A 27,124-nucleotide genomic window follows, 5' to 3' on the forward strand; every position below is an offset into this window, starting at 1 on the left:
ACGCTTTCCTTTCTTGAACACGAGTTTCTCTCTTCCCCAGAGTGCTACAAGTTTTGCGTAGTTAGTGTTATTATTGGTTCATTTCCACAGTTTCTTTCATAAAAAAATTTGTGGGTACAGTTTAGCCATGGTGAATGGTTACTCTTCACACTCCTGGATAAACAAGTGCCAAGTATGTTAAAAGTGCTGTAAACTTCTCCAGGTTCACCTGAATAGCATAAGGGAGACCAGTCAGAGTTGAACTCTAAGAGAAATTTGCTTATTTACTTTCAGATAGGTTTCTGGAATGCATAATGATTGGAGGGGGCTGAGGTTTTAAATTAGAGAAATGTTTCCAGTGGGAAGTAAGTCACTTGAGTTACTTGGGAAGCAACCAACACTACCCATCTTCTGTGGAATACAAGTCAAGAAGAGAGTCTCACCCAGAGACTGTCTTAAGTTTGGCAGGGAGGAGTGTTAGCTGGGGAGGACTGTACTTAGAGAAGAATGCTTTAACTTTTTTTTTTCCCATCTGACCACTTATCTTTGTTGAAGCATTTCGTATTACTATGCTGATAAAGACTTATTGTGCCTGTTATTCTAAGTATCGTTGCTCTGGTCTCTGGTCTGCCCTCTTGTGGCATTCTTGTCTAGTAGGTTTTTTTTTTTTTTTTTTTTTTAACAGCACCTAGTCTGCTCATAGCCGAGTGTTGCTCATCAAATTGCTTGTTATACTGACTTGTACAATATTTAAGTGTTTCTCCCACCTCCCTACTAGATCAGTGGCCATGGACATGCACTTCCCGACTCTTTCTGTGGCCAGTCCGGTTGAGATGGGTATTCTGAGGCATTGTAGCAATTGCCTTATGTACACTGACAACCCACTTAGTGTATGCGACAGGTGTAAATACACTAACGATGGAGGCAAAATTCTCTCTTACAACCAAAACTAACCATCTAAAGAGGCCAAAACTAACCATCTAAAGAGGTAGTCAATGACACTTGCACCATGCCTACTGCACGAGGTAAAGATCTTACACATAAAGCTACTGACGCTGAAACACTAAAACACCAAGACCTCTTGCACAGTATAATCAAAGAAAGGGTTCTCAACCAACACAAACACTCCTTTAAAACAACACCCACAGCTACACATAACACTGTATCCAATGCCTTCACTGCTAAGCCCTTAAGGCAAACCAACACACAGCCAAATGTCTTGGTCATTGGTTAATCTATAGTGAGGCACAGAGATGTCCCCCTCACCAAACTAAGTAAGGGAAGAGTCACAATTAGATGCCTTTCCAGAGGTAGGATCTGTCAAGTCACACAAGCACTTGGGTCATTGAACCACAGGTACCAGTATGACTCTGTCAAAGCCCACTTGGCTGTTAATGACCTGAAACACAACTCCCTTGACTATATGAAGTGAGACATGATCAAGTTCGCTGATTGTGTGTCTCAAGCAGGCATGAGCTTAGCACTGAGCAACATACTACCTTCTCCAAGGATGATCTCATGTTATCAACAGAAAATGATTGATTTTAACAACTGGCTTAGCTTCTGGTGTTAATCCGGGGGAGGGGGGTATTGGGGGCTACTGGACAACCTGAGAGGACATGGTTGACAGACTACACTACTTTGCCAGGGATGTTATGCACTTATCCTTTCTAGACTTTCTGATATTAGCAAAGATCTTTTCAACCCCCATAGTGCCTTTTCAGGCAATGTCAAACTTGATACAAGAAACTGTATTCCCTGCAAGCCTCTCTCTCTCTGGAGAGTGCAGACATACCCTCTCCAAAGAATTGACTTAAAGTTGTTGAGAGTACTCCAGCAATGCAAGGTTATGACGCCTTTCACACTTCTAGACCAGCTACTGCAAAGGAAGGAACTAAAGGTGGAGCAGTATCAGTCTACATTACAGCTGATCTCACATCCAAACTAGCTAAAAGTGCATGACTGACTGGAACTCAAATGTGCAACTCAGCACAAGCAGTGGCCATACCATATCCTTGCAACATACAGGTCTCCCTTCATGTCCCAGGAAACCCGTACTACCTATTTCAATGTACTCCAGCCCCTCATCATTCAAGCCAACACAACATTCTTGGGGGATTCTCATCTACCCCTCTATAGATTAGGAATCCCAAAGCACTTCTAATGCACAAGCCCAGTGATTCCTAAACTTTGTTAATACTAACATCTTAGAACAGTTGGTCTATTCTCCTACCAGGGATACACACTTCCTTGGCATTGTACTCATGAAACATGGGGGACCAATGTTCCTTACCGAATGTAATATCTCTGCTCATCAGATCTGACCATAAGGCAATATTACTTGAAATAAAAAATTAAATCTGGGGATCCAGCAAAACCAAAAACCTTTAGGAGCTATTCCAAGGCTAAACACTCTCAACTAGCAACACCTTACCTAAATTCCAAGCACCTCCAATCCCAGTAAACACCACAGGCTCACTGAACTATTTACAAAATCTTTGTACAGCCATATTTGAAAGTTGTACCGAGCGAGGTGTGCCCACTCATATTATGAATAAGACAAACTCAAAAGACAAGCCACCCTGGTGGAATCACACTATCAATCGGTTATACAACAAAAGAAAAAAAATCTTGGCCAAGTTTAAGAGGAACAAAGCCATACAAACTAAAAGCTCCCCGACCAATCTAAACAGGGAGCTAAGTGGGTTAATTAATACTTCAAAGGCTAAACTTGAAAGAAAAAAAAATAGCTTCTCTGGCGAAGGACAACCACAAAGCCTTCTACAGCTATGTCCGTAACCTCAGAGGACATGCACAAAATGCGTAGAACTTACTGTAACTGGCATCACCCACATTGAACTGGAGGCCATTGCCAACCTCTTGGCTGACAGGTCCCCCGCCCAAGAGTCCAAAGGAAATACCACAACACAATCCACCCCCCAAAAAAACTACTAGACAACAGATCATTAATGCACTTTCCAAGGCCAGAAACAATGCCTCAATAGGCTCCCTTTAACACCCTGGGATGTTTAATAAATAACACTAAATATGTCCTCTCTGGTCCACTTAAACACTTTACAATTAGAGCCTTCAGTCAGGTTTTGTGCACAAAGAATGGAAGATTAGACCACCTTTGTGCAACAGAATGACTGTAGCAGCCACTGATCCGGGTAACTACAGGCCCACAAGTCTTACCAGCCTCATATGTAAAGCCATGGAAAGAATAATCACGTGTGTGATAAATGAGGATACAGATAACCTGCAAACACTGGATCTATCACAGCTCAGTCTGTTAAAGGAAGGTCATGCCTACAGAATCTAGTGGATTTTTTCTGAGAGGATCAACAAAGCACTGGATGAAGGCAAGACTGTGCACACAGCTTACCTCAACCTGGCAAAGACTTCTGACACAATACCCCACTCGGGCATTACAGACAAGATCACTAATTTAGGTATAAACCATTTTATCACCCACTGGACAGCCAAATGGCTCAATGATTGGACCCAGTTGGTCAAAATAGATGAGGCCACCTCCACCAAGAGGCCAGTCACTAGCGCAGGCCCTCAGGGCTCGGTATTTGGCCCACTCCTTTTTGGCATTTACTTCTCTGAAATTGAAGCAAATGCTGAAGGTTAATAGCTGACAATGTTTACAGATTATTGCAAGCTTTGGGTATCAACGCCCCTGCAAACTCATTCTGTAAGAAGGTCCATCTCTGACTAATAAATGGTGCCAAAGAAATGCACAGTTGTACCACTTGGAAAATCAACCATCCCAGCTACCTACCATGTTGATAAATACACCCCTACAAATCAACCCAGTGGTCAGGGATCTGAGTAAGCACATAGACAGTAGCCTTAACTTCGACCACCACATGGCCACAGTGGTGTGGAAATCCTTTTGTGTTACGCAACTTATAAGTAAGGACATGGCATCTAGGTCCAAAGAGGTCATTATCCCACTGTACTCTGCATTTATCAGACCAATCATAGATTACAATGTTCCCTTTGGTATGTACCTGACCAGGCATACGCAGCAACTAAAGCTGCCTCAAAGGTTCCTTACAAAAAGAATACAAGGTGCAAGAAAACTGCCTTATACAGAGCACCTTAAAGCCCTTTCCCCTCTACTTAGTCTCCTATACATTGCAGAGAGGTGATCTGTGCCTGGCTTACAAAGCATCCACAAACCCCACACTTATGAATCTCCAACATATTTGTAAGTCAAACAGTACCAGAAATACAAGGTCTGAGGACCTGAATTTTGTCTGTGACAAAAACGAAAAATGCTAGAGAGACAGGTGTGTGTCTCAGAAACTGCTGCACCTATGGAACAGGCTTCCCATCCATGTAAAGCTGGGTTTGTCTATTATTCAGTTTAACCACAACCTAGACAACTGGATGGGGAATAAGAAATTTACACCAGGTATGGCACCCATGTCCCTTATGGATAGAGGTAGCTTATAAATGCCTGGCCCTCGATGTTCTTTTGTGCAAAATCCTATTACTTCTGTAGTTCATAACATAGGCTAGATTCAGATCTGTTGAATCTAGGCTAGTTGGCATAAATTCAGCACTAAAACTAGCCATCCTACATTAAGAAGGTTCACCTGCACCCTTATGGCACAAGTGTGCAGCCCAGGACCCATCTCAGCTGGGGAATGTAGAATAAGGCTCAGTTTTGGGATCTTCCATTGGCTAGTTTGCGTTTAAACTGTTAAATTTTTCTCGTATTTAAGCACCATGTTTGCACTTAGCTGCGCACAGTGCAATGGAGTTTAGCACTGCTGTGGATATATGCAAACGTTTACAAAACGGTTTTTCCTTGATAACTACTAGAGAATCCTCCTTAGCTCCACTGCCTCACTGTGTGCAACACTACGCATTGCTACCCAGTGAACAACTCAGCTGTGCGTTCTGGAGGTGCTGACGCAGTTTTCCACCCTAAGCCTTCCACAGAACAGCCGCCCTTGTTAGTCTTGCAAGTAAATCCAGGTCCATCTATCCCCATCCCCACTAGTCACTACAATATATACCTGCCATACTGGACAGTTTCCCCACCATTTCTCCAACCAACCTGATTAAAATAAGCATCCCGAGGCAATGTAGCAATGGCCTCATGTATACACACAACTTGCTCCTAAAGCAAACCAATACGGTATGTGAGAGATACAACTACACCACGAAATTAGAATTAGTCCTCTCACAGAACAACAAAACATACAACAGGCTGTCAGCACACACCTTCCTTCTCTCATAAGAGAAAGTCATGACAAAGCCCCACATATGCAGAGGTACTAATGGAGAGCCTACCCAAAGACCAGAGAACTCCCAAGCACAAACATACACATACTGGTACATGAACAGAATCCACCACCACACATACACACATCAGTGTCTCAACAATTAAGTCCATATGGCAAAACACCTCAAAACCAAATGTTCTGGTTATATGCGACTCAATAGTTAGAGATGCAGATGTCCCCCTCACCAGGTTGAACAAGGAGAAGGTCACACTCAGCTGCCTGTCAGGTGCCAGGATCAATGAAATGACTCATGCACTCAAGTCTTTCAGAAACAATTACCATTATGACTGTCATAATACATGTTGGTGTGAATGACTTGAAATGTACGTCTCTGGACAATATGAAGAGACATAACTGAACTCTCAGATTATGTGTCCCAGGCAGGTATGTCCCTAGCCCTAAGCAGCATTCTACCTTCACCAAGGATGATGCCACAATACAGACAAAAAATGATTGATTTCAACAACTGGCTTAGCTTCTGGTGTCATTCCAGGGGATCCAGTATCTGTCTACCTGGGAAGACATGGTCGACAATCCACGCTGCTTTGCCAGAGATGGCCTTCACCTGTCTCCTTAAGCCTTTTGGACACTGGCAAAGATGCTTGCCTCCCCCATAGTACCTTTTTTAGACAATGTCCAAACAACAAAACTTCCAACGTAAAGAGAAACACTAAAGAAAAACTCAAGGTCATGCTGCTTAATGCTAGGAGCTTAACCAGTAAGCTGCACTTCCTGGAAGCGCTCCTCACCTTGGAAGATGTTGACATTTGTGCAGTCACAGAAACTTGGTTCAAGGTTGCTGACAGCACCCCAGCTGTACAAGACTACAATGCCTTTCACACATTCAGACCCTAAAATGAATGTATCCATCTTCATTAAATTCAAATATACCTCAAGACTGTTGAAACAATACAACTTTGAGTTACTCCAGGTCTAATTAACTATAGGAAAAATACCCTTCCACATCGTTAGCTACAGGTCCCTGACCATGAACCAGAAAAATCACGCCGCCCTATCTGTACTTGCTAGAGTCACCTCATAAATAAGAGCACTGCATCCAAGACCAGGGAGGTTATAGCTGAAATGTACTAGACTCTTATCAGACCACCAACTGAGTACAATGCTCCCTTCTGTATGTACCTCAATAGACACTTGCAGCAACTGGAGAGACCACAGAGCTTTCTTACCAAGAGAATCCAGGTCCTCCAAAACCTGACATACATAGAAACACAGAAAGCCCTGTCACTATACTATGTATCATACAGGTTGCTGAGAGGCACCGTGTGCATAGCCTACAGAGCAGTCTTGGACCCTGCCTTAATGGAATTGATGCACATCCGCAAATTAAATGGGACAAGAATAGAATAACTTTCTCCAGGGATCTCAACCTAGTCTGTGACATTAACAGAACATGCTAGAAAGACAGCTATATCTCCCAGTGATTACTGCTCCTTTGGAATAAGCTCCCACTCCATGTGAAGCAGAGCTCTTCAATGACCCTATTCAAGTGCAACTTTGACAACTGAATGGGTGACCGTAAATTCATCCCGGTGGTGGCACCTACATCCCTCATGGACAGGGGCAGTCAGAGCTGATCGCAGAGTTGCTCTGCTAATGACCATCTAAATATGGTCATTGAGGGTACTTGGGTTTTTACACGGCTAGACAGCCTAGTAACTTCCTATGATGAATGCAGGACATCATCATTCTTTTGGGAAAACTTGGCTAGGCTTAGAAAAGCCCCTTGGGTCATTAGCCTAGTAACAGCCTAGTAACAGTCTATGAATCTGTAAGACTGATGGATTTTTGTATTATAGGACAGGATGCTATCTGATAAAGCAGACAAATAGTTTATACAGGAAGGTGGTGGATGTAGAAAACAGCAAAAAGAATTTTAAAGTGGTTACACATGCTTACTGTGAATATGTTCCAATATGGAACTTTGTCTGCTTTGTTTGAACTATCTGTAATTGGAAGAGTCTTTAGTTGTATGTTTTTTTTCACTTGTAACATTGTTCTTCCATTGGCTTTAGATGATGGCCACTGTTTTAAAGACCCACCCTAACCTCATCAGCAAAAATGAGAAAAGGAGAATTATGGATGGAAAGATCTAAATAAATGGTAAAATAACACTTCAAAGTACATAAATTTATTTATTTAAACGTGTTTACCAGAAAAGTCCAACTGGGACAGAGCCCATTTTCAGCAGAGGCCCACGGAGAAACTCTCCAGACGCATGTTTTTGGAATGTGAGAGGAAACCGTAGCACCCGGAGGAAACCCAAGCGAACAAAGGGAGGACATGCAGACTTCACAGAAGGCATCTTAGCTGAGAACTGAACCAGAAAACCTCTTGCTGTGAGGCGACAATGCTAACTGCTGCACCACTGGGATGCCCGCTGTGTGTGAACAGGTATTTTTAGCCAGCTAAAATGTCCACATTATTACTGAAACCAGGGCTTAATTCTTTGTGCATTTCAATGGCATATATTTAAATGTTTTGGTTTGCTGAGAACAGTGTCAAACTTTGACATTGAAGAGAAGTATTAATGTAGGTGTTGGGGGATGCTGATGTTACAAATGTCTGCTTGGGTATTATTTAAGTTGCCATTTTGAGCCACAAGTATGGTGGGGGACTAGATTAATGCTCATGTTTAAGACAATACTTTGACAAGACAAATGTACAAAAAAAGAGATGATTTTTTTTATCCACATGTGTAAGGAGGAATTAGATCATTCAATTTGTCAGTACTGAAAACTACAGATTATTTAGGCTGCTACCGTATTTTATTATGTGTTAGATAATGCAGGATGGGATCTTACTTGGGAATGGTTTTGTGTGGTGAAAAGTGTTGGGGAAGGTTGCTTTGTAAAGATGTGACAAGCACCAGTGGTCAACAGCTAGGAGAGAGTTTATGACAAGAAGGCAGAAATAGTTATACCAGAGAGTAATGTAAGAAGTGAAGACTAAAGGGTGGCCATACAATGTGGTTTGCTTTTGTGGGTCACTGTTTGTGTTATTAATAAAATGCTGGTACATAAAAGTATAGTGCCTACTTAGTGGAAAGAGGTATGGCATTAACCAAAGAGTATGTGAAGTTTAGATTTTGAGATTTGAGTGGATGACTGTGTGGGATTGGGGGTGTTACAAAATGGGTGGTGAAAGTAAGTCAGAGAAGGTAGAGGGTAAGGATTCTTTTGAATGTAGGTTCGGTTTGTACGGATTGATCATGAATGCTGAAGTGGGGGAGTGGCCTGGAAAAAGAAAGGAAGTGATGTAGAGAGTGGATGGGATAATTGTTGGGTTAGAACTACAAGGGTTCAAGCTGGGTTTGTATTTTTAGTGGTTATGGGGGCTTAGAGAAAGTACAGAAAATGATACAGGGGTGTGAAATGAGCCTGAGTGTAGTGGATTTGAATTTGCCCCACACTGACCCAACCCTTGCACAAAATCAGTACAACTGAAGGGTCTTTTTCAGGAGGGAGCTCAAATCCAGCTGAGGTCTGCTGAGTAGCATCTACTACTTTTAATTGCTCAAATGCAAAGACAAAATAATACAGTTTCAAAGAATCTGTGAAAGAGGGGGGTGCGCAATATTATGTAGATGGCTGCATGTCTTCTTGCTTGAGAAGATTCCTTTAAATGTGGATGCCCTTAAGCCACGTTTCAGTCCTTGAAAGTTTTATTATTTTAGGGTATTGGCAATAACTGCAGTTTTTTTTTTTACTAAAACTCAGTTTAAGTAAAATAACAGATTGGGGGCGTCCTTACATGCAAGTTTACTGGCAGTAGGGTTACTGTGGCTAAAGTCAGCCCCTTTCCTTTTTTACCTTTCTTTGTAAAGTGCTGACTTGAAACGGTGAGTTCCCAGATGCCTGCCAGAAGTTATTTATCAGTGGTGAGTAGCTAGCTGAATAAAATGTTATGAGCTACTCTGTTAGGGGAATCAGGCAGAAAAGAATATTAAAGTAAGAAACGTAGCAGAAGATAAAATCAGAGTGAGAACATTGCACAGAGTAATTTTAAATAAGCTATTAAAGGGTAAGCAAGACACTTGAAAGTAGTGCGCGCTCCTTCTCTGTTAGGCTTCCACAGTAAACTCTATGACACAACCTAGAATAAAATGAGTGGAACAACAGACCGTAAAATCTAAACCAAAATCAAAGAAAAACGGCTGTGTCAGCATACAGGATATACATCAAAGTAGTTTTTATTGCATAAATTACACAAGCGCTTTCACCCTAACTTAATTGTTAAAAACACTTGAAAAAGCCCTACAATTAAGTTAGGGTGAAAGCGCTTGTGTAATTTATGCAATAAAAACTACTTTGATATATATCCTGTATGCTGACACAGCCGTTTTTCTTAGATTTTAGATTAGACAAACTGTCTTCACACATGACTCTCCTACTTCTCCTTACTATCCTAAATCCTCTCCCATTTTAGATAAATTATAAAGAACAATATATGTTCTAACTTTGAATGTAAAATATACTTCACTGTTATTCAAATTGTTTTTTTTTTTGTTTGTTACCTATGTTTGGAGCTTTTCTCCTCGGGCCTCCGCTGAAAATGGACATGCATCCAGTCGGATCCTCCCGATCAACAAATGTAAAATAAAATAAAAATAAAATAAAATAAAAATAAATAATAAAAATAAAATGACACAACCTGTTTAGACTCCCACCTTAAATATGTTAAAGTGTAGTGAGCTGGCGCAGCAAGAAGGGAAGAAGAGCAACTGTTGCATGTACAGTATCAAAATGTCACATAAATCCTGAACAAAAGGTAAATCAACTAACCATACATAATGTATTTAAGCAATAACCCACGCCTGGGTGTGGGTAATGCTGGATTTATCCACGGTTAGTGTAGTTTGGTCATGAGGGCGAAGCCTGAGTGACCAAACAAAGACAACCGTGGGTAAATCCAGCATTACCCACACCCAGAAGTGGGTTACTGCTATTATACAATGACAGTGTTTAAGAAAAAAAATACTTACTTTTCTTAAATAATGTCCTTGTATAACAGCGCCGTGCTGTCCTTCTACCGCTGGACAGCTCTGCTTTGCCATCGCTGATGTACTGCGCATGCATTTGGAACTTGCGTTCCCACGCATAGCCAGTACATCCGTGCTCGGGAAAGTAAGCAATGGAGAAAAGAAGATCTCTGCTGCTACATTTTTTTTAAACCCTTAAAATTAAAGGATATATCAACGGAAAAAAGTCCGGGCGACCGGACCTTTTTCCGTTCTATATTCTCAACGAGCACGCTAGTTGGGCTGCCCAATCAGCATGCTCATTTTACAATGCTACCGGCCAGTCATTGTATAATAAAAAATAATGTATTTAGAATATTAAATATGAAAATAAAAATTAAATAATAAAAATTACACTAAAACAATTTCATAACACTGCATTTATCATTTGTTGGAAACCCCACAAGGCATGCCTGTGCAAGGCTGAACTGTGTTATAACGGAAAAAGTTAACACAACTAGTTCATAGGTTGGTACTAGGCTATCGGCCCTAGGACCTATATAAGTCTAGCCATAACAATTCCCTGGCTATTTCTTCCCACACTATTTACTTTCCTGGACCCCTGTCTAGTAGGGCGGCGGACGTGACCCCTGGGGTGAATTTCCTTTCTCCCATCCATCAAGGCTCCTTTTGAAGAGGGCCAAAGAGGCGCTCTGCTTGACATGTATGGGCAGTCTATTCCAGAGTATGGGGAGTCTCTGGGTCAGGAACCTATCCTTCCAGCATGTTTTGTTTATTGTGATGACAAGGTTTAGATCCCTGGAGCGTGTGGCTCTGAGGGATTGGGATTTCTTTAAGTGTAACATGTCCAACAGCTCTGCGTTTGACATGGCCTTGTATGTTAAGCAGTGGTCTTCTCCGAGTAGACGATATGCGACAGAGTATAGCTGGAGTTTAAGGCGGTCAGCGTAGGGTATCTGCTTTAGGCCTGTGATTTTTTTAGTGAGGTATTTCTGCGGCCTTTCTAGTTGTTGCAGATGTCTTAAGACGTACATACCAAATGGGGCATTGTATTCTATAATGGGTCTAATGAGGGATGAGTACAGTGGGACAATGATCTTTTTCTTCTGGATGAAAAGCCCTTAGTGATGAGGTGTGCCACATAGAAGGATTTCCTGACTGTTTTGACAATGTGGTTATCAAAGGTGAGACTACTGTCCACCTGTATCCCTAAGTCTCTTATCACACTTTCGGTGTTTTAGTGTACTACCACCTATGTGGCAATTCATGGGTACATGTTTTTTCTCAAAGGGGATAACTATACATTTCTTGGCATTGAGCTTGAACCCATGTCTCTTGCACCAAGCATATGTTTCTGTAAGGCCCTTTTGTAGAGTATCCACATCATTTGGGGATTCAATAATGGCTCCCAGTCAATCAGAGAGTAAAACTAAATTAAATACAGTTATCATTGTAGTTTACAGTGTACTGAAATGCTATATATACTTCCACCATGTTATATGTGAAAAGAGAATAAAAGTGAAAAAAGCTACACTCGAAAACAAAATAACTACTGGTGTCACGATACCAGTGTCAAAATAAACAATGAATTGTTGGTCATTTAACAGTCTTTTCACTCATCTTATGAGCAGAACTTTAATATACTTGTGAATTTTGTCTGACTTGTTCTTGCTTTACTTACATGACAAATATCTCAAAATCAGCACTTCTCCCTGTTCTATATGTATGTGTAGAGAAACTAGAACAAAATATTCAGAGCTTAAAAAGAATTCATAAAATTAATATTTTTTTCAAAAGAATTTAATGTTAAAACGCTAAGAGAAAAGACAACTCAAAACATACATAAAATTACAAAAAAATTCAAATGCTGCATATGTTTTGGGGGAACAAACATAACTGTTTGTTAATATTTTTGAAAGGGATTCAACATTTATCAATGTCCAATCTAACTGCTGATTTACCAACACAGAAAGTGGCAACAGGTATAAAAAAAAAAAAAAACACTGAAACCGTACCTTCAAAAAATGCATGCTTTACAGCTTTCGTTTCAGCTGGCCAGACATTAATCTGTTAGTAACAAACTGTGTCACAGTACAAACGAACAAATAACTTTTTATATGTTTAGTTTAAATATTAACTATTATCACAGGTTACTCACCTTACGCCTAGGCCGAAATTGTCTATAAGACTACAGAATGAAATACTGCTCACATTAAATGGTTTCCTCTTTTCTTCGAACCTGTGTGCCAAGCAGATTCTCCAGCCAAACTCTGGCACTCTGACTCCTTTCGAACTGCCAGTGTACATGTTCATCATTTTTAAGGTCACTTGTGTCAGTGAATCCAATGAACTGTTATAAAACTAACTGGCTTTCCACTGAACGGTAAAGGAAAGTAAGGCAGATGCAAAAGCTAAGTTCTTTGAATGCTGTAAATCCCAGTGCCTTGATGATTCTCAAAAACAACACATTAAAGGAGAAATTAAAACAGCATAGATTTAAACTGTAAAACTATCAGAATATGAATGGTAAACACTGCTGTCAGTCCCTGCAGTGTTCAGAATAAAGGTGCTCCTTACTCCAAATGGACTTTGCTTTGGTAAATACCACACTACAGCGTAAGGAAGGGCTGATCATATACTAATGTTAAGGAAGAAGTACAGGAAGAGTTAAGTTGGGCTGAGCCATGTGTGGCCATCATGACATAAGCTATCATCTCACAAACAACAATACAAACTGAAAAGCATACAGAAATATAAACATTAAGGCACACAAACTGGGAAACTTGCATAACAACTTCTAACTTGACAATACTACTAACAGCAAATTAGCCACTTCTTGGGGCTCTTCTTAAACATTCATGTACACACGAAGTAGCTCAGCTACTACTAACAATCTACTGCAGAAATCTAGACGCTGGATCATCCAAGGACACTACCACCAGTGCTCATAAATGAAAAATGCCAATGAAACCAAGTATCAAGTTTGTAACAAAATAATAAAACAAACAGCAATATTGACTACATGCAGTACTAGCAACACAAAACAGACATGTGAAAATTAGGTAAATCTACTTTACCGACCAAAACTGTTTTCTCTGCTTAGCAATACAGTACAGTTTATGGAACACTGTTAACAAGAAACTAGAAAGTTCACAAAAAGGTGGATGCAGTGAAACAAATACTGCAAAGGGAATGTAGCCATTCTAAATCCTCACAAGATACAAATACCCATGTGCTAGCATGGTGGCCAAACGTGATATCGTTTATGTCTACTAATACACTAAAACATAGAACTCAAACGACGAAAAGGGATGCATCAAGCACTACATGACCCTACCAAACAATTCAGTCACACAGATGTTCCAAACATAATTTTCTTATTGTATAGCTGATTTATCAAAACATGAATGCGTCAAGAACTCAATAAAACAAAAAGGGAGTGTTCCTGTTTTGGATCAGTAATATTACAGCTCCTTGTTTGAGTTGTCAAATTTCATGAGTCCGTCAGCCCAGCACTACTACTTTTGCAACTCCCTTATATGTATTGTTTATCTTTAATAACTTTTGTCTCTATTTTTTTTTCCTCCTCTGCTGCGGTCACCTAAACTTTACCACTCATTGCAGCATAATCTAGCCGAAATGGATACCACTACTGAATTGTTTTCCAAGTGAAAAAAAAAAACAACATTCATTACAAGCTTTATAAAGCGGTCTATATTCTATGCTTTTCCTATCAGGATCAGGAAATGTTTCTACTAGTTAAAAAGAGGCACAGTTGTATAACGTCCTCTTACTAACCCTGCAAGTACTTGTAACTGTGCCAGTTGTCAATTTTTTGAACGGCTTACAATAGCATACTTGGACGGTGACACATTTGGGTATTCACTGCAACCACACAACCTTTTACTGGTGAAGACAGAGGAGCCAAATAAATGTAAAGACATGACAACAAGTAAGCAGGAGGAGAATATCGCATAGTACATCAAAAGCAAGTCTTGCACAAGTAATTAATGTACTTGTTAATGCAAGCCAACAAATTCAAGCAATAACAAGCTCACAGTGCAGCCATACTTTACAAAATACCACCGCCTAAATTCACGAACGGAACTTTTATACTAAACGGCAGCACCTCTATTTACTCTTGAGAGAATCCCTGATACAAGCTGCTACTGTGTGGTAAAGTTCAACGTTCGGCCAACCAGCTATTTTACCTGGGAAAAATAAAGTCATGTTAATAACGCTGTAATTCACAGACTACAGCTCAAACCATGGGCAACATTGTCCAAGCCTTTAGCTTCTACGGGTTAGTCTTTATAACCCAGAAACGAAATAAAAAGGGGTCACACCTCCCAATCTCTTAGCAGAAAAGATATGGACAAGGCGGGGGGCGGGGCAACAGCCCCAAAATAAGGACAACTTTAAAAGGTTTTGTCATTGTATTACCATGCATTTTCTGAATATGAAGCCTGCAACTCAAATGCCTGTCGTTATTTAGCTAATTCATTCCTCACTGATTTACAACAAAATTCCAGAAAACCATGGATTTTACGAGGAACAGACCAGAAATATCACGTGAACATCTGGACAGTTGAGAAGTATGATAAGGGTAGGGAGCCTGTAAAATAAACTTGTGCCACGCTAAATGTTTACTGTCGTTTGACTAATTTATCCAATTACGGTTTCTTGTACAGGTCTTTTGCTAACTTTACATAGTATAAGAAAAGTGCTGTTCCTAAAGCAACATCAAAAGACCTTCGTGTAGTGGAAATAAATCGGGCTCTGCTTCTTGTTGGATTTGTATGACGTAAACGGACATAAACGGAACAATCCGGGAACTATTAATAAGTGACAAACAGTTCAGGTTGACATTATACAATTTCTTTGGGCGTACTTCGCCAGAGGTGTAGGCGAAGTCGACTTGTTTGACTTCACGCTGGGGTTGTGCCAGTTAAGTGCTTTGCACGTGTCTTAACTGTTATTCTAATATACTTTAACATTAAAAAGCTTAAAGTTGAAAAATAAAAATAATGAAACTCTGGGATTACAAACTTACTGCCAGTGAAAGAGAGCCACGGATATCTATCAAGGGGGCTGCCAAATGCCCCTGCACCTCCTTCTAGGGTTGCCACCTTTTCAAATGCCCAAAGAGGGACATTTTTTGTAGAAATGTGAGATTTTGCAGGATAAAACACACCCTTGGCCAGTGCAAAGGACAGAAATTCACTTTTTTGTCCAAATAAAAGTTAATTTTTGTAGCATTTGAGTTACTTATGCAATTCCATATAATATTAACAGATACAAAATAACTGTTATGCAACTATTAAAGAAACCTTAAACATATTTTGTCATAAAATCTCAGGACATTTGGCATTTTTTAGTGTTTTTTTTTTTCTCGGGACACAACTGCCCAAACTCACAAAGAGGGACAGGTGGTAACCTACCTCCTTCTGTACAGTACCATAGGGTAGCCCAATCATAACTCTCAACCAAGCAGGGACAAATCCAGACATAGGTATACTTTCAAAACATTAGGGCTCTTAACTAGAGACCTTGACATAATAAGATTATGAATTGATATACATTTTCTGAAGTAAAACAAACATGTAACTCATCACTTTTCTCCAAAAATCATTAATTTCACAGTAGGGATTAACAGGGACAGCTAAACTTGAAATTTAAGTCAAATAAGGGACAGTTGCAAGGTAATGGATCCAATCCATTCCTTAGTATTACTTCCACAAAGCATTTTTTTATATTTATGAAGTTAACCTGACATCTTGGAGATAACTGCAAGCAAAGAATATTCATGGTCTGCCTTAATCAGGATACCGCTACTGAGCTATACCAAATCTACTAAAGGCAATTAATTTGTCATTACCCAGCTTTACAGCTCCTTGAGTTACAGTGGAAAGAAGTTAATATTGCTTGACCAACAGAAATGCCCAGAAAAGCACTTCAGTGCAGATCATGAACACCTGCATTTTATAGCACAACTTTGGGGTATTAACACCTTAACATGTTTATTACATATGAACAGGAAGGCATACCACACAAATTATTTGCCTAAAAATCTTATACAAAGCCAAAAATAATGAGGGGACAAAAGCACAAAATCATATTATTCCAGTTCCCCAAAAAAGCAGGGTTTGCATCAACATGAATGTTTTGCACAACAAGAAGTATGAAACTAATACCTGGAAGTTGTGGCAGATAGTAATTGTCAACAGTTTTTTTTTCTGATAAAGTACAAGGAACAGGAACAAATATTTAGCAAAATCAAAGATAGCTCAGAAGACTGATGTCAGGAAATCAAATAACATCAAAACTCTTATCCGCCACTGTACTTTGAACAGTGCTGCAGACAGATTCAGGAAAAATGCTTCAGTAGAGGAAGACAAAAAAGTATTACCTATTGAACACACAATATTGGAGGCACTGCTGTACAGATTTATTTTGTGTAAGTTGAACAAATTTAGGATCTATCTCCAAGTCATATGTTTTTTGCTTATTTTGTTCTTTATTTCTTTGTTATTTATAGCACTTTGTGTACTGTGTATTTTTCTAGCTAGTTTCACTGTGTGTGAGGTATTAACTGGAAATTGTCCACTTTTATTAAGCATCTGTTGGGTTGTTTGTTTCTGATAACATGTTGCAGCTAAACTCTTTTTTCTAGAGGCTCCTTTAGCTGTTTAAAACCTTCATTTAAAGGCTCACAGCTGCTTTTCAGCTGTGAGAAACATTCTGCAGTTTGTTTCCCACCCTCCCTCCCCGTTTTTATAGTTGGTGGCTTTGCAGTTGCCCGCCCCTACTGTAAATTTGATCTGGGACCCTCCTCCCAGTCTAGTGTCATTACCTCATTCTACCCAGTATAGGGAGAACATTTGAGAAGGCCAACCAGCTTAGTTTCTGCTACTCCTTTCTCTCTTTCCACTAAAAAAAAAAAAAAAAAAAAAAACTTTTTCTAAGCTTGTTTCCTGCCTTTCCTGTGGGTACTCTTGCCTGGATATAGATTTGCTGTGTCCAGGACTATTTGTAGGCTTCTAGGCCCCCAAGCCTTTCTGTGTTGGAGGGAAGCTTTCTAGCTTAATTTTGTTTCGTAGAACTAGCCAGTTTTTTGTTTCAGCACTTGTTCAGAAATTACTGTAAGCACTAAAGCTACAAATTACTACAGCACTCAACTTTCAACTTTCCTCACTGTCTAGAGGAACAGTTTCTAGTACTTAACAAATAAGCACCTATCCGGGCATGTCTAAGGGTCAGCCCCCGGTGTTTTCTCCTGTCTACCTGATGAATCTGGGCATCTTGGGGCAATGCAGTAACTGCCTCATGTACACAGACAACCCTCTCCTCCTACCACCCAACACTACAACCTGTGAGAGATGCACTTATATAGCCAAACTGGAAGCAAAGCTCTCTTCACCCAAGACTGGACTAGACAGTCAAGAGGAGAAGGTAAACACTTGCACCACATCACACTCAGCACATAGTCCCTCAAAACCTACACCACCAAAACACACACATAGAAACACAAAACACACACCTACATTCATGGAGGCTCTCAGTAAAAACCTGCCCAAGCAACAGGGACCTCCAAAGCAGAAACACAAGCAACCTCCACCCCCCAACACAACCCAAATGACACATAGCCCACAAACTCAGTGTGCCACTCAACCACAGCCCATAAGGCATAACAACGTACCCAACACTCTAGTCATAGGTTACTCTATAGTCAAGCACACTGATGTTCCACTCAACAAGGAGAAAGTTACTGTCAGCTGCCTGTCGGGTGCCAGGATCTGCCACATAACGCATGCACTCAGGTCACTCCACAACAAGTAAAAATATGACTCTGTCATTGTCCATGTTGGTGTGAATGACCTGAGACGTACCTCCTTGGACTACATGAAAAGGGACATGGAGGAGCTGTCCGATCTTGTAGTCCAGGCAGGTATGACCCTAGCCCCGAGTAGCATCCTGCCATCACCCAGAATGATACCACAATACAAGGACAAAATGACTGACTTCAACAATTGGCTAAGCTTCTGGTGTCATTCTAAGGGGATCCAGTATCTGTCTGCCTGGGATGACATGATCGACAAGCCACGATGCTTTGCCAGAGATGGCCTGCACCTGTCGCCCCTGGGATACCGGATACTGGCTAAGGCTCTAGCCACCCCTATAGTGCCTTTTTAGGCAAGGTTCAAATGACAAATTCACCACCCTAACAGGTACAGGCAAGAAGAATCTGAGGGTATTGCTACTCAATGCTAGAAGTCTAAACCTCAAAATGCACTCTCTCGAGGCACTCCTTAAAATGGAGAACATTGACATCTGTGCAGTGACAGAGACCTGGTTCAAGGCTCCAGAGAGTACCCCTGCATTACCAGGCTATAATTCATACCACACCTTTCGGCCACCTAACCTGGACCGAAACACTAAAGGCGGAGGCGTGTCCATATTCATTAAGGACATCCACACCTCTAGGCTAGTTGCTCAGCATAATGCATCCGAGACTATCCAAGTGCAACTAACTCTGGGCAAGACCGCAATCCAAATTGTAGCTTGCTACAGATCCCCCACCATGTCCCAGGATTCCCACTCCTCATTTCTTAATACACTGGAAAATATTAGGGTACAACCTAACACCCTAATAATGGGCGATTTCACTACCCTACCATTAACTGGGAAAACTACTCATGTACCAACTCTTATGCTCAACGTTTTCTGGAATTCATAAATTCCAATGCCATGAATCAACTTATCCACACCCCCACCAGGGGCAGCAATATCCTAGGCCTGGTTATTACCAACATAGGCAACTGGGGCTCCACACCAGAGGTCAATTCCTCGTTGGTCAGATCCGACCATAAGCTAATCACCCTAGACATCCACATCCCTCCCCCACCCCCATTAGGGAAACCACAGTAAAAAATTTCTCCAAAGCCAACTTCATGCTTCTTAAGACAGAAGTGGCAAACTTCACGACACCCATGCTGACGGACAATAGAGGTATGACTGCTGAATCCTACACAAATGCACTTTATAAGCACTTACATGAGTGCATGGATCATGCAATCCCTAACAGAACCAAGATGCTATCCTCCAAAAAAAGGAAGCCAATCTGGTGGTCCCCTGCCATAAACAAACTCTACAACAGAAGAAAGAAACTGTTGCAAAAAAAGAGTAAAATCCCATGATTGGAGAAACTCCCTGGTCAGCTTCAATAAGAAGCTGAGATCCCTCATAAAATCCTCCAAAGCTAATTATGAAAACAAAACCTCCACCGACTCTAATGACAACCACAAAGCATTCTATAGCTATGTCAAGAATCTCAATGGCAACACTCAGATCTGCTCTGAGTTACAGCACAATGGCACTAAATATACAGAACCAACGGATATTGCCAAGATCCTGGCAGATAGGTTCAGTGCTAACTTTACCTCTCTGTCATCCCCTAAAGGGCCCATGTCTATACCAGAAGAATGCAAAGTTCCTGTAATCAAGGCTGCACAGGTAAAAAACACACTATCCAAAGCCAAGAACACAGCATCCATGGGACCTGACGACATCCCAGGCTGTGTTCTACATGAACTACAGAACGAACTGGCACCCCACCTAAGTACCATGTTCAATCATAGCCTCACCTCAGGCTATGTGCCCACTGAATGGCGCACAGCGACAGTTATCCCACTCCACAAAGGGGAAGCCACCACAGACCCCGGAAACTACTGCCCCATTAGCCTAACGAGCCTGGTCTGCAAGGCTATGGAGCGTATCATCATGGAACCTATAAACAATGACATTGGTAATCTCCAAACTCAGGACCCCACGCAGTTCGGGTTTGTAAAAGGCAGATCATGTCTCCTAAACCTGATAGACTTATTTGAAGCAGTCACCAAAGCCATAGATGAGGGTAAGGTGGTTCACACAGCCTATCTAGATCTCGCCGAGGCTTTTGACACCATCCCCCACTCTGGAATTATAGATAAACTAGGTATAAATCCCTATGTCACAAGATGGGTTGCCAACTGGCTCACTGACAGAATCCACACTGTGAAAGTAGCAGACTCCAAATCCAGCTTCAGACCAGTGACAAGTGGAGTACCACAGGGTTCAGTCCTGGGTCCTCTCCTGTTTGGTATCTACTTCTCTGAAGTACAGGCCAACACAGAAGGTGTTTGGCTAACTAAGTTCGCAGATAACTGCAGACTAGGAGCCATAATCAAAACTCCAAAAGATGTGGACATCCTACAAAAGGGCCTTGCTGAGACAGATGCCTGGTGTCAAAGCCATGGCCTCAAGCTCAATGCCAAAAAGTGCATTGTCATTCCTTTTGGTAAAAACTCAGTACCCATGAACTACCACATAGGTGGTAGTCTACTTAACACCGAAAGTGTGATAAGAGACCTTGGGACACAGGTGGACAGTAGTTTCTTCTTTGATAATCACATCGCCACAGTAGTCAGGAAATCCCTCTATGTGGCACACCTCATCACAAAAGATTTCTCATCCAGGAAAAAAGAGGTCATTGTTCCCCTCTATTCGTCACTCATTAGACCCATTATAGAGTACAATGTCCCTTTTGGTATGTACCTCACAAGACATCTACAACAACAACTGGAAAGGCCACAGAAATACCTCACAAAGAGGATTACCGGCCTCAAAGAGATGCCCTATGCAGACCGTCTCAAAAAACTGCAGCTTTACTCCGTTGCATATCACCTACTCAGAGGCAATCTCTGTCTAACACACAAAGCTATGTCAAACCCAGAGCTTTTAGACATGCTCCACTTAAAGAAATCCCAATCCCTACGAGCTACACGCTCTCTAGGGACCTAAACCTCATCACCACAATAAACAGAACATGCTGGAGGGATAGATTCCTGTCCCAGAGACTTCCCATACTCTGGAACAAACTACCTATCTATATCAAACAAAGCTCCTCATTAGCACTCTTCAAGAAAAATCTTGATGATTGGATGGGAGATAGTAAATTCACCCCGGGAATCACTTCTGTGGCTCTGCTCAACAGTGGCACAGGAAAATAATTTTCTTGGGTGGCAAAAGCCAGGGTACCTATTGCTAGGCTTATATAGGCCCTAGGGCCAATAGCCTAGTACCTACCTATGAACTTATATAAATATTTTAATTTAACAATGATAAAGAATAAACAAATAAAAATCTGCATCTGTATCTCATATATACTGATGAAGTGTGGCAGTGTTACTGGGAACAGAATCTTGCCCTCTTGCAAGCTTGGTGCACCATTTACAGGATGTCAGCAGCTATTGTAAATAAATACAAATCCACAGGTAACTGTGGAGGAGTATCTGTAACCTCATTGTTTCTCACATTTCTCATGATACGCATCTCCAATGGGTTGAAGACCTAGTTATATTATAAAGCTACATTATAAAATGATCACATTATAGCAACACATCAATGACCCCTTATCACTCGGTGGGTTTCAAACTGCCTCACAGGTAGAATCTACAGTGTGAAAGTAGCTGACTCCAAGTCAGACTGCTGACCAGTCACGAGTGGAGTCCCACAGGGTTCGGTCCTGAGTCCTCACCTGTTTGCTATCTACTTCTCTGAAGTCCAGGCCAACATGAAGGGACTCTAGCTGACAAAGTTTGCAGACGATTGCAAGTTAGGAACTATTATTAACTCCCCAAGTGATGTTGACATCCTACAGAAAGGCTTCACTGAGACCAACGACTGGTGTCAGAACCATGGCCTTAAGCTCAATGCCAAAAAAATGTGTCGTCATCCCCTTTGGGAAAAACCCATTTCCCATGTGTTATCACATCGATGGTAGTCCACTGAACACAGAAGGCATTATAAGAGATCTGGGAACACATATTGACAGAAACCTCTCTTTTGACCACCACCTTGCCACTGTGGTCAGAAAGGCATTCAATGTGGTACATCTCATTACTAAGGGTTTTGCATCCAGGAAGAAGGAGGTCATTGTCTCCCTCTACTCTTCCTTCATTAGGCCAATCATCGAGTACAATGCCCCATTTGGCATTTACCTCACTAAACACCTGCAACAACTGGAGAGGCCACAAAAGTACCTCACAAAGAGGATCCTAGGCCTTAAACATTTGCCCTATATGGACAGACTAAAAAAAACTCCAACTATTCTCTGTCTCATACCACCTACTTCGAGGCGATCTCTGTTTGGCTTACAAAGCCATGTCTGACACAGCTCTGGTAGAAATGCTACATCTGATGAAATCCAAATCCCTCCGCATCACATGCTACAGAGACCTCAACCTGATTACCACAATCAACAGAACATGTGGGAGGGACAGGTTGATAACCCAGAGACTGCTGCCCATGCTATGGAACAGCCTTCCCGTACATGTCAAGCAGAGCACCTCGCTGGCCCTCTTCAAGAGAAATCTTGATGAATGGATGGGAAATAGAAAATTCACCCCAGGGATCACTCCAGTGGCTTTACTTGACAGAGGCACTGGGAACTAAAATCAGGTGACACAATGCCATGGTAACCCTATGGGCTAGGCTTGTAAAGGCTCCAGGGCCATTAGCCTAGCACACACCTATGAACCTTCATAGTGTACAGAAAACCCTAACCAGTTAGAAAAGCTATCAATTAAACTAAACACTTTCTTGTGAGTGACTTCAACTGTTAGCATATAAACTGGCAAACGTATACTATTAACAACAAATATGCCAAAAAATCTCTACAATTTCTAAAAATGCCAATATACTTAACTAAATTAACTCTATCTACCACAGGTCTTAATCTCTGAGATTTTTTGAGCAATGTAAATACTTTATAAACGGCATTTTTCTTTGTAACTGATGCATTCATCATGTACAGTTCACTTATTATTTTGCAATGATTACTGATACAACCATTTTATAATTAAGGGTGTAAAAGTTTGAATAATGGTTAAAGTCTTTACCTCACAAATACAAGGTATAGAGTTTGATTGTGACCTCTGGCTATTGGCTAGGCTTACAATAATCTGCAGACCAACAGCATAGTATCTACCTATGAACCTACATGTACACACAGTACTAATCAAGCAAGCTCATGTCAAAAATCAGTGTTTGTATTCAATTATAAATAAACTGCCATGTGTTAAGCATCCATATCAAAGTATCACAGTCAGCTTAACCCCCCGCCATTTTAACTTAACATTGTTCATTAAACAAAAAGAGTTAAACACACAAATTAACTACTTAGAACCTAATATGAGATCAGGAATTAATTAATAACTATGTTATTTTATTTATACCCTTCTATATCTTATCAACTGGACCAGTGATTTTTCACGCTGTACTGCAGTCTACTTTATTAAATAGCTACAGATCTTGGGTACTTTTCTCCATGTCAACACCCCCTTCAAGCTCAAATTCTAATACAGCATCCCATACAGCCAATTTTCTTAATATAACTTTCTGCTTCTGATCTCTAGTGGTTTTCAGTCTCATTTTTAATCTCTGTCAGCATTTTTCATCTTTTTTATTAATGTTTTCTTCAGTTTTCAATTTTTTATGTATACATTTCTTGACCACTATCAATACTAAAGATAGCAATGCTTTTCACTTCTTCAGTGCCCATGTCATTTTACACCAACTAATAAAAACAGCTCTGTACTGTGGTTAAAACAGCTTCCAAGTACAAAGCTTAGCATGTTATTTAAGTCATTTTTGTACTGAAGGAACTCCTCAGAGTCCCAGAATATATGCTCCCAAGAATCTATTTCTGAGCCATCATATCTCCAACACGTCTTTTTGTCTACAGGAACATTCTTCTGTCTCATAGGGGTGTAAAAATATTTATGCAAATCCTTATGTAAAAATTCTAAAATTGTCTTGATTTAGTTGCACAGATAAGATTAAGCCATATTTCCACTCACTGCTCATCTGTACTATCTTTATTGAACCATTCACTCCATGCTCCTTTTAGCTTTGTATTTAATGTATTGTCATCTCAAATCTAGCATTGCTTTACATGCTCTACTTTTTACTCCTTTCTGGTTTTCCATTTCTCTTCCAACCTTAATTATAAAATCTAGTATTTCTGTTTTAAAAAAAGCAAAAGTTATGTACTCACCATAAAGTACAGTTGTGCACACTTACCATAAATGTAGATGTTCGAGTGTATTCATTGTTGCAGTCATCACCTGTGGGTTATCCCTGCTGTGGTAGCCCTTGGCCGGCCCGAATACCAGAGTCAATGTTTTTCTGCATCAGCTGCTGTCGCTCACTGCCTGACGTCAGGTCGTCAGTGCTATAAAGGAGAGCAGCAGATGCCATTACATCAGTTTTTCTTGCCCTAACCCATCACAGGCCCAAGTAAATATGGTAAAGTGGTCCTGGTGGCTAAAAGCCAACTTTTGAAACTTGTGTCTCCCTAAACATTTTTATTTTTATTTATTTATTTATTTAAATTTGTTGACCGGGAGTGTCCGACTGGACGTAGGTCCATTTTCAGCGGAGGCCCAGGGAGAAAAGCTCCACAGTTAAAATAAACAGACAGTAAACAGACAAAAAAAGAAGATATAAGGGGGAAGGAGGGTGGAAAACCAGGACTGCAACACTGAATACACTCGAACATCAACATTTATGGTAAGTGTACACAACTGCACTATGTTCTTCATGTTGCACTGTTGCAGTCATCACCTGTGGGAGGATTCCCAAAACTGAGGAGAGGGGTGGTAGGCTTAGTAAGAGACCTAGGAATGGGTCAGCATGCCCTGTAGAATCCCAGAGGCAAACCCGGCCCTAGCCTTAGAAAACAGAGGTAGGTGGTAATGCTTGGTAAAGGTATGAACAGAAGTCCAGGTGGCAGCTACCAGGATGTCCCCGGTGGGAACTCCTCTGAGGAATGCTGTGGAAGTGGAGACCGCCCTAGTGGAATGGGTTCGAATAAACTTGGGGGGGGGGGTTCCCATGCAATCTGCAACAGAAATGGATACAGTGTGATATCCATTTTGAAATGGGCTTCCCCTCTGCCCCTGGGTAAAGCTGACAAGTAGTTGGTCTGTTTTCCTGAAGAGTTTAGTACAGTCAAGATAGTATCTGAGCTGTCTGTGCACGTCTAGTGACTACAGAATTCTTTCCCCCTTGTTCTGAGGGTTAAGAAAGAAGGTGGGTAGATGTATGGCCTGATTGACAGTTACATTAGATACCACCTTGGGCATAAAGGAGGGATTAGTCCTCAGGGAGACCCTGTCTGCATGGAAGATGATGAAGGGCTCAGTGGCCATCAGTGCCTGAAGTGATAGCTAGGGAGAAAAGCAGTCTTCCAGGAGAGGAAACTTAGTTCTGCTGAAGCAGCAGGTTCGAAGGGTGATAAAGTTAGTTTTTTCAAAACATAATTCATGTCCCAGGCTGGAGTGGGTGGCCTTCTGGGAGGTCCGATATTAGAAGTCCCTCGGAGAAATTGTTTAATTAAAGGATGGGAGAACAGGGACTGTCCTGTATCAAAATGAGCCGAAATGGCAGAGGCATGAATTTTTATAGAGGAGAAGGAGAGGCCGCTATTAAGTAGCTTCGCTAGGAAGTACAGGATAAGAGGGATGGAAGATTGTGAAGTATTGCCCCCTCTGGACTGGCTCCAGGAGCAAAATCTTTTCCATTTTCCTGAATAAGATTTTCTGGTGCTGGGCCTTCTGACTTCTGTGATAATATCTAGGACCTGTTTGCTTAACAGGCGACTTGTTTGCCTTTAGAGTATTAGCCATGCTGATAGTTTGAGAGTCTGCAAATCTGGTTGCAGCATTCCTCCCCCCACCTGAGTTAAGAGGTCTGAGATCAGGGGAAGCTGCCTGGGAGGCTGTACGGTCAGGCTGAGCAGTAAGGGATACCAATGTTGTCTGGGCCAATCTGGAACAATGAGGATGGCCTTTGGTCTCTCCTCCCTTATCTTGATCAGTACCTTTGGAATAAGAGGCAAAGGAGGGAATGCATACATAAAGAGAGTGTTCCAGGGGAAGGTCAATGCATCCACCTTCCACGCTAGGTGGTGATGCTACCTGGTACAGAATTTTTTCAACTGATGGTTGAGATGAGAAGCAGAGAGATCCACCTCCGCAGTCCCCAATGTCTGAGTGATTTGTAAAAAGATTTTTCTGTGGAGCTGCCATTTGTGGGGGTCCAATATGTTTCTGCTTAAGTGGTTTGCCAGGGTGTTGTTGATCCCTGGTAGGTATTGGTCTATCAGCTGTAGTGCCAATGGAAGAGGCTGTCAGCCAGAGGTTCATGGCTAGCCTGCACAGAGGGTAAGATTGGGTCCCTCCCTGTTTGTTGATGTACCACATTACTGTGGTGTTGTCTGTTTTGATAAGGAGAGCCCCGGGCTTGAGATGGGGTTTGAAAGAAGTCAGAGCCTTTTGTACTGCCATCATTTCCTTCTGGTTGATGTGTAAGGGAAGGTGCTGGGCATCCCAGAGACCTTGGGTACACCTGCCTTCTGGGTGAGTGCCCCTAGCTATGTCTGAGGTGTCAGTGGTAATGGTTGGCCCAGTTGGGTGAAAGGTGAAGGAAAGACCCTTGTTCTGGGCACAGGCCACTGCCCACCACAAAATCTCGGCCCTTATACAGGGGATCAGAGGGAGAGAGGTCTCTAGAGGCTGAGAGTGCTGCCACCAAAGGTTCTTTAAGTACCACTGAAGTTTTCTCATGTAAAGCCTGGCCAGAGGAATTAGAAGGATGCAAGATGCCATGTACCCCAGGGCTTGCAGGAACATCTGGCAGTGAGGTGACTTCTGGAAGCCAACTGGGTGAAATAGAGAGGCAGGAAGCTCTGCTTTTCTGGGGATAGGAAGGCCGTTTGGGATGCTGTGTCCAGCAGTGC

The 27,124-nt window shown here is 41.4% G+C and overlaps 2 protein-coding genes across 3 annotated transcripts in view; one reads left to right on the plus strand and one right to left on the minus strand.

The window, feature by feature from the left end:
* GBA2 (glucosylceramidase beta 2) overlaps positions 1 to 14,790 on the minus strand; it is a 2,751,058-nt gene extending 2,736,268 nt beyond the window's left edge. The window contains exon 1 of the mRNA XM_044078535.1: positions 12,443 to 14,790. Coding sequence (XP_043934470.1) covers positions 12,443 to 12,600 — 158 coding nt within the window. The 5' untranslated portion in view covers positions 12,601 to 14,790. The remainder of the gene's footprint in view (positions 1 to 12,442) is intronic.
* Positions 1 to 27,124, plus strand: part of RGP1 (RGP1 homolog, RAB6A GEF complex partner 1) — a 1,859,064-nt gene that overhangs the window by 405,366 nt on the left and 1,426,574 nt on the right. The window lies entirely within an intron of this gene.

The sequence above is a fragment of the Protopterus annectens genome, chromosome 1.part1 (genome assembly GCF_019279795.1).
Source record: "Protopterus annectens isolate FY-2018-M chromosome 1.part1, PAN1.0, whole genome shotgun sequence".
Taxonomy (NCBI): domain Eukaryota; kingdom Metazoa; phylum Chordata; order Ceratodontiformes; family Protopteridae; genus Protopterus; species Protopterus annectens.